General features: G+C 39.0%; 1 protein-coding gene across 6 annotated transcripts in view; it reads right to left on the reverse strand.

Moving 5' to 3' along the window:
- The window catches only part of LOC127633287 (neurexin-1a), a 223,629-nt gene that overhangs the window by 200,285 nt on the left and 1,015 nt on the right, over positions 1-22,329 (reverse strand). For 5 of the 6 annotated variants that reach the window (XM_052112290.1, XM_052112287.1, XM_052112289.1 and 2 more), the window contains exons 2-4: positions 19,785-21,072; positions 11,707-11,724; positions 10,321-10,350 (exon numbers count right to left, since the gene is read on the reverse strand). In XM_052112290.1, the coding sequence (XP_051968250.1) occupies positions 10,321-10,350; positions 11,707-11,724; positions 19,785-20,496 (760 nt within the window). In that variant the 5' untranslated portion in view covers positions 20,497-21,072. The remainder of the gene's footprint in view (positions 1-10,320; positions 10,351-11,706; positions 11,725-19,784; positions 21,073-22,329) is intronic. The other variant, XM_052112288.1, reaches the window with a different exon arrangement.

Raw genomic sequence — 22,329 nt, forward strand, 5'->3', positions numbered from 1 at the left:
GCCTGTACACTAACTGCTTTCTAGTACTGTAATGATGTTAATATAAATTAAACAATATTAATGAGAAAACCTCTCACAGATCTTTGCTGCGTTACTTTAGTGCCTTTAAAAATGTACTGTATGTATTACTCCTAATAATCATGCAGCAAAGACATTACCAGTAATTTAGGTAGATTTATGTTACATTTCATACATTTTTCAATTTCTGAATGTTTACTTGAACACTTGACACTGCTATTAGACTTGCTTGTAATCTGTTTCTTTATTCTTATTTAATTGCTGGCTGTTTACTTGTCTTCAATAATAACTTGAGAACATGAAACAACATTTACTTAACAAAGTAGTTAATAGCAGTTTTCGTTGTGGTAAAATTAAACAGAAATTTTGGTATTGTGACAATTATGAAAACATAAATTCAACATATTTACTTTACCCTCTGTTGTTATGGATAGATGTGTAACTCTCTCAAAATACATAATTGTTATTTTTTGGGGGGGGGAGATTACATTAGCTGCCCTTAATAATTTTATAATGTAAGCATCAATAGGATAAAATTCCATTAGTCAGTCTGCAGGACCATTTAAAATGAACTAGTCAGGGCAAAAAACTGTTTAAAAATCATTGACCAGCCACAGAACCTATGGTGTACACTTATTCTTACACATTCATACATTTTAACCTAAAATCTAGATGTTTATAAAAAAATCAAAATAAATAATTTCACATGAACACGTTAACGACCCAGAAACACTTCCAATACAACTCTCTGTATGATCATGAGATTCAGCAGCAACAGAGCTAATCACTATAGAAAACAAGCAATATAGTTCAACCAATTAAATGTTTACAGGCCAATATTCTAAATCTCCTCCAGAAGGTTACATTAGCTATCAGCTCACCCCAGCACGCATGAACATGCAGTGAGCTGGCCAAGGATAGAACCCACCTACCAATGCTGGTAATGACATTCTGGCAGGCACGCCACAACGAGTACAAGCACTCTCACACCTTGAGGATATTTCAAAATAGCTTGACCTTATGGAAAAATACTGCAAGCGATGAATATTGCTCCAGCAAATTAGGCTCAGCAGTTCCTCTACTTCAACAAGATAAAAGTGTTGCTTCAAAGGAGAGAAAAACAGGACTCATCTTTTTTTCCTTCTCGTTACATAGTCTTTTCTGTCCTGTTTTTCCTCAATGACTCCAATATAACACGTTGTAACGGTACATGTATGGCTTTATAAGATATAAATGATCTATTAAATTGCTTGAAATAAATATGTAATTAAAAATGCATGCATTTATATATAATGACCTCATTTTGAAGGCTATTCCTTGGTGCTATGGCACACAGCTAAACTATTTTATTCAAGTGTCATTTACATGTAAATACAGTATGCTTCACATCTCCATGGAAGAGGAAAACGTCTTTAATTTAAATTTTGATTTAAGTAAACAGAAAAAATTGTGGCTTGTAGCTGGACTGCCTGTGTCCAATGGTACATGATTTTCTAAATATCAATGGTGGAAGTTATATTCCTAGATTGCTACACACTGCAAGCAAATTGGCAAATTGGGGCCACTGATGTCAGTGCTCAGTTTAAATCCATTTAGAAGAGGTGGGTAATATATTTTGAATTGGTCTGGCATAATGGCATTTGAGATTAAAGTGTCTCTCTGCAGCTAGGCTGAACTATCAAGAAATCTGTCTGCCTCCCCAAAGAAAAACCCAATCCCAAAAATGCATGAATGACATCTGATGATTACTTTTTTATTTAATTATGGGAGTTTAATGAGAAAATCATCTTATTAACAATGATCGGCTCTATAGAAATGGCGACAGTGGAATCATTCCAGTCCCCTGACCGTCTGAGAATTCAGCACCTTTAGCGTAGACACAATTCAAAAGTGTCTGCTGCTGTGATGGGGTTAGCAATACCTCGGAACCCCATGAAATGAGCTGTCCACTATTCCATTGAATAAATGTTGGAAAAAACGTAATTTGTATTACGTTACAAAAAAGCACCACTGTACAGTCCTTGTGAAGTTTGTGTGCTGTGAGTTTTGCAACATTCAAATTTCATTTTCAGAGGTTTTGGTTTCAATCTTAAGTGATCTGCAAAAAGCACATGTACAGAGTGCTTCAGAAATGGTCAAGAATGACCTCTCAATATGACGCCATTTAAATGACTACTTATCAGCTTCTAGCTCAAGTAACCAGCTGAGAAGAATCAACAATCTTCTGTTACCAAAAAATGTGGCCACTTGACATTGATGTTCTAATGTTTTCCACACTTATTTATATATTTTGAGCGAAATATCATCCAAGGCGATTCCAGCTCACACTCTCAGTGTTTGATTGAAATGTGCAATTTGAGATAAGGTCTGGCATAGGACTGGTGTCTTGTAGATATGAACATTGGTTGTCTGAAGGCAGAATTAAATCTAAAAATAACAACAAACTTAAAAACAAAACAAAAAATCCATCTTTCCTTTACGTTTTATTTTCTTCAAGCAATACAACCTCAGTTCTAACTGGCAGCATGCCTGAAACACTGCCTCTCGTCCTTACAAAAAAAGTCTTTGAAGTTTTTTGTGTCAATGAGTGTTGAATCAGAACAGAGTAAGGTGTAGGGATTTGTTAGGAGATAGGAAGTATATATCTGAAATGAGTATACCAATTTTTATACAGTTTTTTTTTAAACCTGTACACAGAGTCTCATTATAAACAGACCTAGAATGGTCATTGTACAGAGGAGATTAACTTACTTTAATCAAACATTTAATATTTAATTAACTGTGTCTATGAAGTGCAGTTATCAACATATTTCAAAACTTTAACATTATGGTTTAGCTAGCAGGTTTCTAAGACTTTATTGCTGCCAACAGAAGTTTCACAACAGTAATTCGGTGCCCAGTTTTCCACCAATGCTTGCTTCCATTATTTTCTCTGCATTACATTTGATACATCGCAGTGTATGAATGAATGTGACAATGCCAACTCAGCAGAGCTATGGTTGTAGTAATTTAAGAGGCAGTTCCAATTTTGTAATTACATTAACGAGGCATCCAATGTGCAATGGCAGGTGTAATGGGATTTTAAATACGTATTGATCAACATGTCACAGCAGGCTTTCTTCTCCCTATCACACCCACAGGGTCATCTGTGACAATGACAAAAGTGAGTGATGCTATCTGAGGTGTTACTTGGCAAAGAAGAAAAGACTATATATTTTTTTCTTTTTAGACTATAACAACACAGTCATGTTTTTTTTTTGTTAAAGCTGGCTACGTCTGTACACTTAATTAAATGTATTAAAGGTAATACATAAAGATGACAAACTGCTCTTGAGTAAAAATTATTTCACACTTCTACCACAGTACTTCTCATTTAGACAGGTGCATGAGGTTACAATACAAAGGATTTACTATAAATACCCAAGCTGTTGGCATTCTTTATGCAGCCATGTCAATTAGACTTAAAGAATTCTAATTTGGAGACAGTGTGGTCCCACCTGTGAACCAGGTTTTACAGTGCCTGCAGCAACTATTCAGCTTCACAGGCTCCTCGTACGAAATGACAGCAATTAGACCCACCGGCCTTCTAAGCACCATCTGTATATTACCGCACCTCTTTTATCCTCTCCAAAGCAACTTAGCATAACAATGCCAGTAATACAGCTGCAAAGAGTAGACAAGCACAATCTCACAGACACACACTTCATCTATGCTGTTCGGCACATATTTTAATAAGATATTTGCACTTATGTTCAATCCAGCTAATGCGAAATAAAAATAGTTTTATACATTCCCGGAGGGAAGCACACATATGAACATAAAACACTATTTAAGGTGTCCGCTACTCTCAAAGGACTCAAAGTTCGCTCATGCTGAAAGCAAGGACACTGCTCAAAGGAAACTGGCTCTTTATCCTTAAAGGTCTCGAACCATATGGCCTACTATCATATCAGAGTATCAAGGACACATATTACAGTTACAGAGAGAATGTATCAAAGAACAAATTAGGAAATTACCTCAATCAAAAAGTTAATATGGTTATAAGACATTAAACATATAAAATAAGCAAGCTGTTTTCGTTTGTATTTACTGTACTAAACCACTCTTCAGTCAAAAGTAAGATGGTGTGCAAATATTTAATACATGGACTTTTTGTAACATTCCAAATCTTGCAGGGCTCTTTGAGAAACCCAGCTCAAAACTTGCTAAGAAGCAAGCATGTGCAATCGCTCAATTAAATATCGCTTAATACATTTTAAGTTCTCATGTTTAAGCATTTCTTTAAGAGAAATAGAATGGCTTTAGACCTCTATTCATGATTTCAGTTATCACATTCAGTCATATTCTAATTAAAACGGCAACTAAATATATTTACACTGTTATTTACAGTGGGTCTAGTGACACAAGAGGCTTCTTTTGGGAGCCTGAATATGAAAAAGGCCAATGAAAAATTGGCGAACATAATTTGCATGTCCCGCCCCCAGACATACGGGTGTAAAAGGCGGGGATCGTGCATCTGTTCAGTCAGATTCTTTCTTCGGAGCCGAGCGGTTGAGTGATCACCGAGCTGAGAAACTCACTACTGTTCCACTCACCTCTAAGGGCATTGCTGTTGGATCCTACGGCGCATTACCAGCGGCTTTGCACGCTAGTGCAGTTCACGCCCCTGGGCACTTCGACAGCGTTTCCTAAAAGAGCAAATAGACCTCTAAAAGAGTTTATTTCCTCTAAAAGATTAAACACATTGGCGTTGAATGTATTTTTAATGATGCGTCTTTTTCAAGATGCCTTTCCACCTTTGTGTATTTCCTGGATGTGGTAGATATCTCTGCTTTTGACAGTCATATATGCTGCCTCACGTGTATGGGCTGTGATCACACTGAGGCAGCGCTTATGAATGGTTCATGTTCTTATTGCGAGAGCGGGACCATGGCAACGTTGCGGTCGTGGCTTTCCTTCCTTAAAGGAAATGCCACTCCAGCCGCCCCCACTTCGTGACTTCTTCCCACGGTATTGAGGCTGACCTGGCTGGCGGTGGAGGAGATTTGGAGACTTCGGCGGGCACGGTTTCGCCAGGTAAATCCCCAACGGACCACCCGCCCCCCTGCACGCTTGTTTGCTTCCTTCGGGGCTCAATGTGAGACCAGCTCGTCCCACGGCCAGTCCGATATCTCCTCCAGCCCCCCCGAGCAGGATGAGAATTGCGGCGTCTGATGCTGAGGACTTGACTGGGCTGCCACCTTCGGGTCTGCTCGCCCACTCTGAGACCGACGCGCAGATGTTCCGGCATGCTTGCAGGTGCTGTGCAAGGTCAGGGAGGATGAGGAACAAGTCACTCTAGTGGTCCTTCACTGGCCCACTTGGACTTGGTTCTCGGATCTTATGCTCCTCATGACAGCACCTCCCTGGCAAATTCCCCTGAGGAAAGACCTTCTTTCTCAGGGACGGGGCGCCCTCTGGCATCCGCGCCCAGACCTCTGGAACCTCCAAGTCTGGCCCCTGGATGGGATGCGGAAGATCTAATTGGTCTACCACCAGCTGTCGTCAACACAATCAACCAAGCCACAGCTCCCTCTACCAGGCAGCTTTACGCCCTAATGTGGCGTCTGTTCACAGATTGGTGGCAGTCCCCCTCCACCTTTAAGGTGTATGTAGCCGCTATAGCGGCTCACCACGACACAGAGGACGGTAAGTCCCTAGGGAAGCATGACTTCATTATCAGGTTTCTAAGAGGCACTCAGAGGATGAATCCTTCCAGGCCATGCCTGTTCCCCTCATGTGATCTCTCCGTGGCCATTACGGGCCTTTAGATAACCCACTTCAAGCTGCTAGAGTCAGTTGAGCTAAGTGCCCTCTCCCAGAAGATGGCCCTCCTGATTGTGCTCACTTGCATCAAGAGGGTGGAGACCTGCAAGCATTCTCTGTCAGCAACACTTGCCTGTAGTTTGGTCTGGCAGATGCCCATGTCATCCTAAGATCTCGACCGGGCTATGTGCGCAAGGTTCCTATGACCCCTTTCAGGGACCAGGTATGACCCCTTTCAGTGAACCTGCAAGCAGGAGGCAGACCCAGCCTTATCATTGCTGTTTCCGGTACATGCTTTGCGTACCTATTTGGACCATACACAGAGCTTTAGACTCTCTGAGCAGCTCTTTGTTTGCTTTGTCGGACAGCGGAAAGGGAATGCTATCTCCAAACAGAGGCTCGCCCACTGGGTAGTCGAGGCATCACATTGTCCTATCAGACTCAGGCCATGCCCGCCCCCTTGCGGGTTCGAGCACACTCTACAAGGAGTGTGGCATCCTCGTGGGCACTGGCCAACGGCACCTCTCTACCAGACATCTGTAGATCAGCGGGCTGGGCAACACCATATACCCATATGAGATTAAACAATCTCCGGGTTGAATCGGTTTCGTCCCGTGTTTTGTCAGGTCCGAGCACGTAGAACTCGGTAATAGGGGACAACTGACTGGGTATACCGCTTGCACTAGCACCTTTCCCCTCCACTGAAGCGAACACGTGCGCTGTTACTCCCAGGTGAGTCCTCAAACTCCCGCTCCCTGGATGTTCTTCCTCCCCAGCCCTCTGGCTCGCAAATTCAGCTGAGGAATTCCCGACCAGACCCACTGCGGGTACTAATTACTCTTTAATAGGTGCTCCATAGGTGCTGGTTATCATGGTAACCCCCTGGTACGGTCCCTCAGGGGACCCGTGTCTCCCTTGGGCAGTCCCCACTGCCCCGGTCACTGTGTCTGTAGAACTCCTCCCTCATTAGGCAGGATCTACCACCGTGCCATTTCCATGTGTTGTGACGGGCCCATGTGATATATTTGCCACATATTCACCTCCACAGCCTGGGCAGGATGTGGTCTCCACGGGGTCTTTTCCCCCTGAAAGAATAGGACTGGAAAAGAATGCCTTCTCCGATGCGTGTTATAGCTAGATGGCCCCAGCTGCATCTAACAGTCTATGAGGAGAAACATATAGAGAGAAAAGGCCGCGGCTCCCATGCTTGTCACGTCGCTTGTTCCCACCCCTCAAGGGAAAACCTTGGTCGGATGCCGGGAACCTAATAAAAACAATGACGTCTTAGTGGGGCGCTGGTGAAGGTTACATGCAGTCTGATGCCCATGCTCCTTTGGTATGCTACAGCTTGCTGCACCAGCATCAGCAGATCACGTAACACAGTTCAGTGTAGGTGGAGCTATTGAATAGGGGCCCCTTGTGTCACTACAATCAACACAACGTCAAGTGAGTGACAGAAGGGGAAAGTCTAGGTTACTAGTTTAACCCACATTCCCTGATAGAGGGAAAGAGACATTGTGTCCCACTTGCCACAACACTGTACTAAGCCGCTGTAATGGTCGAACCTTTTTTCTCGGCTCCTCAGTGCAGAACCTGACTGAACAGATGCACAATCCCTGCCTTTTATACCCGTATGTCCGGGGGCGGGACATGCAAATTCTGTTCACCAATTTTTCATATTCACAGGTATCTGAGGTTCCCGAAAGATGCCCTTGTGTCATTACAGTTGACATAACCTGATGGAGGGAACGAGGTTTACACTAGTAACTTAGACGTTTTCAATAGTAGCCTACAGTAAGTAATAATATTAAAAGTGATAACATGTTCTTACTTTAGATTCTTACTGTATTTAATTGTCTCTGTAATTGTACTCAGCAAAACAACAATAAAGTTGAATCTACTTTAATCTAAAATTAACATGCACATGAAGGTACAGTTAAAATCTAAAGATTTAAACATTTTATTGAGTTATTATACATTTCAAACACTTTGGTCATTTATATTGTATACTAGTCATGCAAAGCGTAATTGAAAACCCCAATACAAGGATTGAGATGGTGACATGAAGCAGAAATGTTCCTGAATCTCTGATTAAATTATGTGCTGCCTTGTAATTAATTAGGCTGTAATTATTGGTATTTTTGTTTTATTTATTTTTTATTATTGCAGGACTTCGCTGAAGCACAAAACAAAATTCATTCAATTATGCAGATGCTACCCAAACAATAAACTAAATTTAAATTAGCAAGAAATGTAAACGTAGATTAATTTCCCTATAACAACTGTTGTCCTTGAACAGCACATATATTCCATTGCTGTACAAACACACACACAAACATATATCCACAGAAAAATAACACAATGCAAAATTCATTTGATAATGCCAGCGTGACCCCACTGCCAAGGTCAGCCGCCACACGCACCATTTCATTCAATTTTACAGACAGATGAAAACCAATTTTCTATGAGAAAATGGAATGACAGAAAATATAAATGCCTCTGAAAATGTATTCAAATGTGCTAAGAGAAGCTTGAAGCCTCCACATATCCTGCAAGCATTAGACCATTCAGGATAAATGGTCTGGTGTCTATGCCTTAAAGAGCATGACCCTTTCACAATCAAGAGACCTGCAAGAGGACACAAAGCACACCTACCTGTTATGCCAATCATGGATCCGTCACGTTCACACGCTCATAAGAATATTTCAAATCAAGATGTGTAAAAATGTCAGTCTATGTGTGGTGCCCCTTGACATCTGTATAGTTCAGTGGAAAACCAGCATGCAGTGGTCTGTGAGCCGGGTGCAGGAAGTGAGTGTGTGCAGTGGTAACAGTGCCAGGAGCCATCCACTTACCTTGGCTGGATATCTCCGGGCTCTTCAAAAATGGCAATTTAACATCAAACAGCCATACATTGCTACTAAATGAATTTGGATTTGTGTGTAAAGGCTATGTGGAATGTTGGAAAAGGGATTAAAACCAGCAGAACTGAAATTTGATTTAAAATCCAAACATTATGATCAAATTCTTGAAGTGCTCTTACCTGATTATTTGTGATGATCTGACAACGGATGTATTTTCATTAAATGCTGTTTAGTGGAGCTTGTAAAATGTCCAAAATCTGCATGTGCTGCAAGTCCCTTATGCAGTCGATATTTTATGCAAATTTTGTGATGAAAGTTTAGATATGCATATTTTTAAATATACCTTTCAATAAAGGTTGCTTTTAGTGGATTATCTTACAAAATCTCACAGTTTTTAAAGAAAAATTATGATAAGTCTTTAGATATGTATGAGTGAAAATGGTAGACATTTTCTGTAAATAAAATGTATGTGTTGATTATTAAAGTAACGCTGTCCATAGTGCTACATTTATTGTGCAACTGTGCTGATCTTTGCAATATTTCTGATTTTTTTTTTTTTTTTTAAACTAATGATAGCAGAAATATAAAAGTTTCAATTTATCATAATAATTTATTTATTTACCATTTTCTTCCTGATCTTTGGGCACAAAAACCCTACTTTATAATAGCTAACAAATCACACAATGATTGGTACTCATTTTCATAACATCACACCTACCTTACAGCCCCTTGGTCATATTTGAAGGAAGATCACAGTGACATTCAAAAATCAGTGACTTCAATACCCACAGACACACAAATAAACAGATGCATGTGTAAAACCACAGATACAGTAATATACATAGACAGCTTAAAGAGCTAGTTAAACTAGCTTACATAGTATGAAAGAAACATTATATACCTTTTCTTTTCCCTATGATATTGATATAATGGTTCCATGAAGAGAAAGTCCAGAGAGACACAGGGAAATACAAAGGAGAGGAAAGAGGCAACAGTCAGAAACATGACCATGTGTTAGATTCAGAGACAGAAAATGAAAGGTTTAGTTTAGAAGAGGAACCATGCACTACGAATACAGAGACAGAGGCCAGGCAGAGGAGATGGAAGCTTTCTGTTGCGATACATGCCAGAACATGATGATGAGAGAGATGAGGGAGAATGCATGAATATCGAAAAGATGGTTAATGCTTTCCAGTTTCGGATCCCGAGAATACAGACTACCAAATTTACAAAGAGCGTACAAACCCCTGAGAGATGTCTCTGTAACTCACATCATCCACTGGGTTGAAAGTATTTATTTCCTCTATTTGAAAATGAAGTTGGCAAGCAGCGATGGCATGGCAGGCAGTTAAGAATGATAGAGAAAAGAAATGAGAACTGAAAAAGAGGAAGCATTATGAGTTGTAGGAAATTTGAGGATGTGAAGAGATAGACGGGGGACGGGGGACGGGGGGGGGGGACCAAACCATCCACTGATGCCAAGCTGGAAAGAAAGCAGCCCAAGAAACTCCCTACCAGCAGTGAAGGGGTGTGAGAAGGATTCAGCACAAGGCAGTGAGTGAGAGGCAGAGAGAAGATAGAGGAAGGAGTGGGTGATGGAGGCCTAAAGGTAATTAAGAAAGAAAAGCCATACCTTGGTCGCCCATCATCAGGTGCGCAAGACCTTAAGGGAAGACAAGAGCACAGTCAGCACAAAGAAAGGGATCATGGGAAGGTTTTCTGTCACATTGACAAGCGGGCATCGTCTAAATGAAGGATGCCCGTAGTGTGGGGGTGGGGTTAACAGTGTGGGTGTGGGGGTGGGGGGGTCAAGAGGTGAGGAAGAGAGTGGGTGTGAGGGAACATTCAAAAAGCATTTCCTCAACCCAGAGGTTGCAATGCTTTATCAGTCACACTTGAAAGAGACAAATCTTCAGAAAAATCACTTTGCTGTCACCAGAGATCAAACATGTTGTCCGTCTGGTCAACCTTCCCGAAAAAGATGATGACGGTATTTTAACATAGTGAATAATTAGCATGATTGGACACCAGGACACATACACAAATATGCTGATTGAATCTTAAAAAAAAGTATGGTATTGAAACTCTTTTATAAAGAAAACATATAATGGTTTCTCATGAAAATGTTTAAATACAATATTAATAATAATAATAATAATAACTTCTTAAATGGGGCATACTGTAAATAAATACAACCCATTTTGTATCTGTTTAAGGTTCCATCTGCTACAAATTTCTACAAGGCATGCCCAGTTCTTTATGTATGTTAAAAAAAAAAATACAATACCTTCAATAGGATGAATCTAAATGGAGATGACAAGTTTTGCCTGGGCTATGTCCTGCATATTTTAAACCGTCAGTGGGAAGTATGATACTTAACCACCAGATTGTCCAGATTTCAATTGCATACAGTAGTGTGTGTGTGTGTGTGTGTGTGTGTGTGTGTGTGTGTGTGCTTCTATTGTATAAAAGGTTTTATCAAGTATCCTAAAACAAATGTTCTACAAGTGGTAACATCTAAATGAACTAATTTTGTTTTCTTTAATATAATGTATATTATGTCCAAATCAACTTAAGTTACACCAATGAAAGTAAAGGATTATACTGTATGTGAAGTATGATGTTTTTAATTCTCATAACGGGAGCCACCTTAATCATGTGTGTGTCTTTAGCATTTTCTACAGTGGATGTAATTTAAACAGTATAGACTCCTTTTGCTCTGATTTCTGCTTAGTAGAGCACACAGAACTGAGTGAGCCAACCTCTAATTAAGTCAGTGCTCTCAATATTAAACCTAAAAAAATATGTTGCATACCTTTTACTTGTGTTGTACTCTGGTCTCAAACTGGCAAAGTTCCACTTACTGTTTGTGTACCATGATTAAAACAAAATAGGTCATAAGAAAATTCAGAATATTTCAAAAAAGAAAAGTTGAAATGAGAAGACAGAGAGAAGTACATGAGTAGGGACAGGGGTTGAATGAAAAGAACATAGCCAGAGATTTAAAACTTCTACCCACCTCCGACATAGGCCTCTTCTGGAAGGGCGGCCGAGGCGTGGAGAGAGAGAAGGAGACAATGATTAAGAAGCATGCAGACTGGAAGGTGGCCCAGTCTTGAGGATTACCGTGGTTACCATGCATCTTATCATCCTGTGCCCAGGCCAAAAATGCATTAACATGGAAAATGCAGAGACCAGAGGGTTTATTTGACATCTTTAAGTGTCATCTGTTCTAATCAAGATCTAATCTTATTGAGTCTGTAGTGTTCTGAAAGAGTGTTTTTCCATGGTGAGATGATAACAAAATTATTCAAAAGCTAATAAAACACATGGTGAAATTTACTCTTCATATTTTATCAATGAACATGCACAAACATGCAAACAATTAAAATTAAATGTAAAGACAGGGAGAAATGGGTGGTACCGCTAACAGCTATAATATGCACTGAAATGTTGTTTGTATAGATCAAAAATAAAATAAAAAAATGCTGTTTTCCCGCATGAAAAATTCAAATATGATGAACCTCTTAAGATCCTTGCCATTTTTGGGGATTTCCGCCTGGATTTGGCCTAACCAAATTAAAAAGCTTCCCATTCCCACATACTTTGGCCTAAATACACAGTTTTGGTGTCATTTTACAGGAAACCCTTTGAAGTTGCATAAAACACTGCTACAAATTAAAAAAAATTAAATATATGTTGTCTGAACAGTAATAACCCTCCTAAAAAAAGAGGCGCTTTTTGATTTTTTTTATATAAATTCATTTTTGAAAGTGTATAACTCAAGCCCTGTAAACCCTAGCAGCAAGCAGACAGTTTTGGCTGTTTCCACTAGATGTCAGCAAATACCTGAAAAGGAATTTTGTCTGTATCATGTTTTATTTAATATCTATTTCAATTTATTTGAAGGGAGGAATATTACCTTTTTTGGTGTACTTTCCGCCTACCCAAATCTAAAGTCTCCCCATACCCATATACAGTGCTATAAATGCAAAATCCCAGTGTAATTTTACAGAAAACCCTTTGTCATTACATAAAACACTGTTGAAAGTGGTAAATATGCGCTCAGGTGTCTGGTGAGATGCGTCTGTGTGTTTTGCGCACGTAACCTACCTAGTGATCACTTCACAGTCAGGATGCAATATCACAGCCCCTGATTGGTCTATTTGATCTTGAGAGACATTGCCGGAAAGCGGAGGGTCTAAGCTTTACGGCAATATATGCTTTATCCGGATCGGATGTTTACATATTTTCCTGGATTGTTGAATATCATATAACATTACTTTGTGGTGTTTCTGCACTCGCGTGACATATCGAGGGATTACTTGGGCACACAACCACAGAAAACACTGAAAAACGGCTCATTTTGCAGAGAATAACCTAAGGTAAAGGATTATGTAGCATTTGTGGCTAACTGTGCTGTCTAGTGCGAGTAGCACGGCAAATATTCAATAATTTCACTTGTATGTTTACAAATGTTGATTGTATACTTCATGATTCATTCGAAGTGTATTAGATATGTGATTATACCTCAATAAAAAGACTTATTGGAACTTCTTACTGGCAATGAGAGCTTTCATTTGATACATGGTTTGTACATGTGCGTCATATTTGAGCGATATGAGAAATATGCGTATTCAAAAACGCACATAATTATGACACGACTTTTGATGGGTGGAACTATGTAATTTATTGTAAATAAGTTACTTAGTGTAAAACAAATGCCAAAGTGATGCATATCTTAAGAAAGTAGACATTCTAAGCTTTCAAATGGTACCAGATATGAGCTCATAACTCCTCCGCATACATTTAAAATTGGAAGTACATTATTACTGACGTAATTTTAAATCCCGGATCCGGGATCGTGGATTACATGAAGAAATATTTTTCAGATGGGCCATAGCTTTGTAGCACTGTTCTGATAATTATCTTTAGAAGGAATATATCAAAATTTGAATTATATTCATGGTTGCAAGTAAGTGGGAAATTTAGGAAGGCTACTGTGTTTGTGAAGCATGCACATGTTTAGAAATAAAAAAAATTAAGTAGATGATATGAACCTACCAAGATAAAACAATTAATTCAGTCAAGTCAGTAATGATGAAATATACAATACCTGAATACATACATGCATTTGCATGTAATGTAATTACCCCTTTTAGTCATAAAAAAAGCCTTTTTTTTTTTTCTTTTTCTTTCTTTTTTTTTTTTACATTTAAATGCAACCATTTTTGAAAACTGGTACATTACCTTGAGTAATTAGACACTTCAGTTTCAGTCCCTGGATCAACTCACCCAAGACCCCTAAAATGGACTTGGCTATCTTAAAGTTAAAGCATCCAGTCCTACCTCCATGTTTTGCACCTAGAGGAGAATAATGACCCAGGACTTACCGGAGCTGGTTCCTCCACCCGACCAAACACAAATTGCATGCACCACAACTGCCACAAAAACAAAAATGCTGATGAATGTATGAATAAACAAACAAAAAATATAATAAAAAGAATGATAAACAGAAAAGAGTGTGGTGCCAGAAAATGTGACAAAGAAATATTTTGCTGTTAGTGTTGCCGTGATAAATGGTAGGTGATGTTCTATCCTCTCTTATCAGCTTATGAAGAAATTGACAAATCCTACTGCTTTGACAAATGTGCAAACTTATCCCACTGTCAGAAATAAATAAACTGCTTGGGTGAACAAATTGGGCAAAACCAGATCTTAAACTGTTTTATAAGCCATCTATACTAATATTCCTTCTTGCCATCTATACCACACATTTGAATAATAATATATATGGATGTTATGGCCCTCTCCAGCAGTTTAAAGGCCCTATTCTATTGATTTTTTATTTCCACCTAACCTGCGCTTTGCACAGACATACAGTATTCATCCCATTCTCTTCTCTGAAATGTGCCAGGACATGGCCAAAATGTTGATATGACACAGCAGACATTTGAAAGGAGGAAACACACACACAGCCTGGTAGTTCTTAGAGCCTGACTGGCCGGACATCGGTTGTATTTCCATTTCACTGACTGACAGATCAGGATCATGTAGCCTCTCCTTAAGCACTGCAGAGCTCACACAGAGCCAGCGACACACAGCTTTCATTGAGCTGACGGCTTCTTTTAAGTGCTGGCCTTGCACACTGCCCCGATTTTGGCAGAGAATAAGTGATATAAATTGAAAATGACCTACACACACAAACACACTCACAAGCACACATTTGAGAGGCCTGTGCAGGCACATAGAGGCCTGTGCAGGCAGGGAGCAAACACGATGTGACGCCCGCTCACATGCAGCCCTTTGCAAACAGGACTGAAGCTCCAGATGCTCGTTTAAAGCAGTTTTTCAGTAAGTCAGAGCATGTTACTCTCAAACACACATGCATAGATTTGCCGTGGAACACACCCAAAGGGGATCATCCAGTGAGTTTACACGCCACTGTGCACGGCATGCCACATCGGCAAAGTCAGTAAAGATGTAGCTGTCAACAACAATTGAATAAAACATCAGAAACTATGATAGTGACCAGTCGGTTGTAACCGGGTTAATGTGTGTGGTACAGGTGTCCTCAAACAATGATTACTCTAACAACAATCTAACACTGCTGGGAGGGCAAAAAGCAACACCAAAAGCAACATCCAAATCAGAATTGTCGAAGAAAACTAGAGTAAGCCAGAAGAAATTAAAGTAATGTGAGGCATTTTTCACATCATTTTCAAAAAGAAACCAATGCATTTCTGCTAAAATGTCAAGCCAAATATATATAAATATTTTGACTAAAACAAATAAACTACAGCAAACTAGAATGAATTAACCCTCTTAATGTTTCTATTTAATTCAGAACAAGAAAATGGTCATCTGTTTTCCCCAAAATTATGTATTTCAGAGAGATAAACATCTGTCCATTATAATAGAATTTAATGGTAATTATACCTTTACTTGTTGCATCACCACTTTTTTGGAAGGTTACATTTATGTTGTCATAAGTTAAATCCAATTGACATATGGAGAGAACAGTGATGTAGAATTATGAAAAAGGCTCAAAGGTAATCATCCATGGTAGTGTAAATGTTACATCAGCACCCTGAGTGGTTAAAATAGCTTTTACAGATCTGTCTACTGTTGTGTTGAGGCCCATTTGCCTATTTCTTAAACAATGTTGTGCCATAAATGCTTAATATACTACAAAACAAGGAAACCCATTGTAAAACTTGCTTAATATAAAAGCTACGTCATTGATGTATTGTCCCAGTGCCAGTGATGGGGATTTATATCCTCTTCACCAAATCTAGTTGAACATTTCCCCCACAGGGAGCATTGTGCAGCATGTTCCATATTGCAATCATCTACAGTACAGAGAGATTAGAGAGCTTAGTCCATCTGGAAAGAGCTTCATCCGCTACTGATAGGGGAATTCTCAATATACAATGTATTTGACAATGCGACTCACCCTTCATTAAAGACTATCAAGTGATGTTGCGAGATCAAGGAAGGTGAAAATCAATTGCAAACATGGGGTGAACCCATAGTGTTATTACTACAGTCAAGAGATTTGATACTGAAGAGCCTTACTTCAATAATCCATTTTTGGCATCTGACCTACATTGTCAGAGTTTGCTTAATTTACCCAAGTAATTATATGTTCGGATACAGTACATAGCATTACATAAATATCTTTTGACTTAAACTGTGTCTCTTGTCATCTTTCAAACAGGCCCCTAGTGCTATGATTACGTGTCACCATTATCAATATATTGATTTATTAAATTAAGAACTTTTATTTTGTTAGCAAGAGCTCATTGGCAGTGTATAAAATTAGCAAAAAATGTAATGCCCTACACTCCCCTCATTCATTTGAATGAATGAGGCTATTCAGCAATCCTGAAAATATATTTCTAATATGACTAAATCATTAAACTACACAATGTACAGCCAAATTTAAAAATACAGTTCCTTTGAAAACCTACTTCTTGGATTACAACTACAGCTAAGGACTGACTCATATGATGTTAGCTCCACCACAAAAGATAAGAGATGAGGTGAAACAATCTAATCACTGTTGTAAACAAGCTCTCCAAACAATCCAATTCTCCAACCAAAGTCTCCTAGCATACAAAAACCACAGTGCCGTCAATTACAGATTCCTTACAGCCATCTTTAAACATGGAGATGGAGCACATTATACAGTTAATAGAGCATAAAGATAAGGTATCAATGGCTGCAAGCTGATACAGATTAAGACCCTTGTGGCTTTCCAATTCAGACTTGTAAGAGCATTAAACATAATAACACAAAATAAGGCCCTTTCTCTAACCCCAGCAGGGAACAAATTTCTCATTACCTGTAGCATTGTTTTTCTTTGCAGTGTGCACAGTCTTTCCCACAGAGAGCCTCACACCTTCTTTGCTAAAGAAGGTTTAAACCACAAATGCCTGTCGAGAGAATGACGTGGATGTGTAAAGAGAAAGGACATATTTTATCCACATCCCACCCTTTCCTCCCTGAAATCTGCAATCACGTACACACATGCATGCCACAATATTTATTTCGATGAATAGTGAGCACTAGAGATTCTGTGTTTATGTATGCACATATCTAGAGGATATGTAGGAAAAAGCTTGCAATTCTTAAATGAGATATTTAATGGGTTGCTATCACATTTGTTTTCTATGACATACAAATCTGGGGCATTTTATTGGCATAGGCAGTTGGTGGTCATTTGACAGATTACCTCAGTCATGGAGCTGACAATATACAAAATGACTGTATAAAGGCAGAATGTGTCAAAGTGGCCTGCTTTCTCCTCAGCAGTAGCTTCGTGCACTAGATTTGCATTAATAACCAAAGGAAGGACAGAATTAGGCTAAAAAGGGTTTAAAACTATGCTGACGTTTTAATGAATGCTACACTGGGCCCTATTTCTGTTTCATTTGAGGAATTAAGCCTTCATAATGGCAAACCTGTCCTTTATGCTGCCATTTGGAGATTTGTTACTGTACTAATGACAAAAACAGTCAAAGATATAATGAAAGGTCAGCTGCCTATTTCTGACAGAGGAGGGAGGGGTCTTAGTGCTATGACTGCAGTTACCATGGCATTTTGCAGGAAAATCCCCCTGATCTATTATAGATTTAAAAAGATATTAAAGGATATGAAATTAAATGAAAGTTATGTAATCTTTAACCCTTATATTGTTCTAAACAAGTGTGCCTTTCATTCTTTCATGGAAAATAAAGGAAGATGTAAGGCAGAATGTTAAAGACTGATTGTCTCATTCACCGTTCACTGTTATTGCATCTTTTTTCCATGCGATAAAAGTAAATGGTGACTGACACTAAACATTCTGTTCAATATCACCTATTGCGTTCCATGGAAGAGAGAGAGTTAGTGTATATGGGTTTTGAATTGTTGGGTAGTAAATTGAGACAGAATTTTCCTTTTTGGGTGAACTAATCCTTTAATTTAACAGACAATAAATTTATACTGCTGACATTTATTTTCCTGTTCAACAAGACAGACCTAGTCAATTCCAAATTAATGTGGTGAAAATCTAAATCGCAGATTTATTCACTCACCAAGAAAATCATCTACTCACTCTGGTATGACAGAGCGAAAAATTAGAAAAAGTCAGTGCCAATGCTTAACACCACCAGCCTCGAGATCCTCTAATATTAGATAAATAAATAATGCTAATGATTCAGAGTGACAAGGCCCATGGCCTCCACCATCTCCACATATCCTCATATGTGATTCTGGAGTGCGTGACGGAGGCCACTCAGAGCTGTGTGGGCAGGTCTGTTCTGACTCACCCAGTAGAGATGTGCATTTCTACCAGCACAGGAGCTAGAGAGTGGCACATCTTGCTTTTAAACAAGCTGCCGAGCATCTGTGGGCCCTGCCCTATTGTCGTAATCTCATCAAATCCATCTCTGATTCACTAGACAATCCATATAGCTGAAAGCCCCACAAACACTGCACCAAAATGCCGACTTCTATCATAGTTTGTACATTTGTCAGTGAAACGTACTGTCTGTGCTTTATGAGGGCAAAATGTACTCAGTGGGTATGTAGTTTCCTTGGCAACATGGTGCCTCTTCAGCTTACGGCCTAGCCCAGACAATATCCATCAACATCAAGATCAGTCCACAGAGACGATAGTAAAAAATGAGGAAAAAGATGGAAAGAACATAAAAACAGTGAAATCTGACACCAAGGGAGTAAGTCAAACTAGGAAACCAACCAGAACATACATATTCAAAAGGGAACAGACTTTACATGAAGATCTGGATTGAAGTGATACAGTATGTATATAACAATCAGTTTTTAAAAGATAGAAGCAGAAGGTACCTCTCTTCATTTAATTAAATTATCAATAGTGTTAATTACTTCTTTAATTACAATAATATTTTAAGTGTAGTAGTGGAGGTTTATTTGTTAAATCAGGATAAACAAATGATATGTAATAGTGTAGCAAATGGTTGCTAAATACTTTATTGAGTACATCATTATTTTTCCTGTGATATTGAAATTGCAACTTTGCCTAGATCATTACATTGACTCTATGAAACATCTGGTTAATTATGTAATTAGAGCATCCAACCCCTTAAATTCAAAGGGAGAATAATATTCAAATCATAACACTTCAATCATGGGCTTGTATGCATGTATTCAACTGATCATTTTCATATGTAATTGTGATGCCAGTACAGTGTCAAGAGTATATTATGTAAATTTTGCATAAAAAAAAGAGGTTGGGCCTCCCAGGGGTCTGGAACAAGGAGCCAATGCCGATGTCATGTAATCAAAAACATGGGGTTTTGCGGACGCTCTAGGATTGCCATATTAGATTAAACTAAATTCTATTTAAATTGTCTTCTCCTTCAGAACAATGGCTTTCTCTAACCAAAATCAGCAGTAATCTAATCATGTAATGTACTGGGCCCACAGTGGAGGCCAGGAACAGACATAATGTAGCATGCACTTCCTTCTGAGGAACTTGTGCAATTATCAAAAGAAAAAAGTGAAAAGGCTGTGTTTGTATAGAACAATTAAACACCTTAACAATGGAGATGACGAATCCAGGCCTCTTACCTTCACTGCAGTCTTTTCCCTGGAATCCCGTTTCGGAGCAGTCGCAAAAGGGCTCATCGTTGACGATGCTGCAGACTCCTCCGTTCAGGCAAACATGGTCATCTTCGCAAATGTCACTGTTGATTCCCTCGCTACCAACGAGAGCTGGCTCAGAACCATTCACTCTCAGATTGGTTATCCATCCTTTGTATGGGACCTGATCTTTGATGGCTGAAGATGTGAGGCGTAGCGCTACAGATCGCAGTTCAGGAGGTATCCCTCCTAAGAATAGATGGCTGAAGACTGTCATGTCTCTCCTTTTAGACTTAACCTCCACCCACTTGATTTCTTCATCCACAACTAACGTAGTGTTTTTGAAATTCCTGCGCAAGGTAACAGCATGCCAGCGGCTGTCATTGACTGCGGTGTCAGAGAGTACTGTTGCTGGCTCAGCGCAGAAGATGGAGAACCGCAGACTAAGTCTACCATTGTGGATGAGCAGTTCCAAGAAGTCACAGAATCCTTCATCGTCAAAGTACACTAAAAGACCATGAGCACTTTTTGTCTTCATGTTGAAGCTCATTTCACTATCGCAGCAGGCGTTCCACATTGGAAACCTTGCCCACTGGCCTTCTGCGCCTGTGAACTCCATGCTAGCCCCCATATCAACAAGGCAACAAACCAAAAGGCCTATCCAGATTAAATGTGCACCGTTCCTCATTGAGAAGCTCATTGTGATTAAGAAAGAAAGCTACTAACAATGGAACTAATCAAAAACTACAATTATTTAGCTCTCTTAGTTTTCTGCTACTAAAGTGTGACAGATTTCTCTATGGTATACAGAACTGCTATACATTTGGGGTAATTTATTCATTGTTCACTGAGAAAGGGAGAAGGCCTGTGTTACGGCCAACTGTTTTCAGGTTGAAGACAACCTGAACAACCAGAACACAAATCAGATCAATAAAGGGACTAAACTTTGGAGAAAAATTCTAAGGCCCTAGCAACGGTTTACAAAAAAAAATAAGGCTAAACTTTAACTTTAAAAACCTTCAGTGGAATCCAGATGTGCTACAGTGGGGCCAAGTCATCCAAGTTTCAATGTAAATTGCAGCCATGTGTAGTGCTTTAAAGCATGGAGTTCATCATTTATGTCTAGCTAAAAGTCATTGTGTGGGCCAATTATCAGCACTAAACCAAAAATAGATAAAAAAGTAAAACTACGCAGTGTTAACGTGCAGGCCCAAATAGGGCCCTCAGTGTTCACAAACCTTCAATTCACATCCGCTTTGACATACTGATCCATAATCTGAAAAAACAAACAAACAAAAAAAACGAAAAGAATATCTCAATTTCTTCATTAGGAAAAGAAATGAAAAGAGATGACCTCTTTTTTTCAAGATAAAAGCCATTCACACAATGTAATTATTACACGTACCCACAATTTCATAGTGATATTGATATTGAAACCACCAATTTCACAGTGATATTGACTGCTTTAATCTTCAATTACATTAGCACTTTTTACTTACTTTTCTTTCTATTTTCCATTTCCATTCTAATTCTCAAAAATTTAAGTGCATGTCTTGTAAAACTGAAAACTGACCTCTAGAATTCAAAGCGTTCCATTAGATGGTGTGCCATTATTTTTTTCCCCATCTAAATACTCATTTTGAAACATTACGATATATCCTCTTTAATAACTTAGGCAACTACAAAAACACTTAAAGAAAAAAAGTTGTGAGTGTGTGTGTGTGTGTGTGTGTGTGTGTGTGTGTGTGTGTGTGTGTGTGTGTGTGTGTGTGTGTGTGTGTGTGTGTGTGTGTTTATGTGATACGAGGACAATTTATTAGGTTACACACTGGTAATTACAAGGGTATTAGGCTTTACATGTGGTTTATGAGGACATAGTGTCCCCATAATTTAAATAGCTTAAAAAACATATTAAACTATGTTTTGAAAATGTAAAAATGCAGAAAGTTTTTTGTGAGGGTTAGGTTTAGGGGTTGTGTTAGGTTTAGGAGATAGAATATATAGTTTGTACAGTATAAAAATCATTATGTCTATGGAAAGTCCTCATAATGATAGGTAGACCAACGTGTGTGTGTGTGTGTGTGTGTGTGTGTGTGTGTGTGTGTGTGTCATATATCATTTTTGGGCTATCATGTTGAAAGGGGATATTTGAATTTTATGGAACGCTTCTGGTGCTGCTAATACCACATAGCCGATTTAAACGTATAGCAGTCATGTTTTACAATATTTTTTAGTAAGAGGATCTGTATTTGATAAAAGGTCCAGTGCAATAACTGAGCGAGGTTAACTCAAACGATAGTTCCCCATTCGAAGCTTCGAAGCAGCGGAATGGGGAAATCTCGTTTGAGTGAACCTCGATCAGTTAAATTCTGCACCCCCAAAAATGAGCCCAGGGCGGGGGCTTATCGCGCGCCTTTTAAGCATTAATGACACTGCAATTGTCTGGCCTCTGGGCTGTCTGTCAACTGATCTCAACCAATCGTTTCATGCTTTAATTCCTATGTGATTACTGTCAGGTATACACGGAGGCTAC

Source organism: Xyrauchen texanus, chromosome 40, assembly GCF_025860055.1.
Source record: "Xyrauchen texanus isolate HMW12.3.18 chromosome 40, RBS_HiC_50CHRs, whole genome shotgun sequence".
Classification (NCBI taxonomy): Eukaryota; Metazoa; Chordata; class Actinopteri; order Cypriniformes; family Catostomidae; genus Xyrauchen; species Xyrauchen texanus.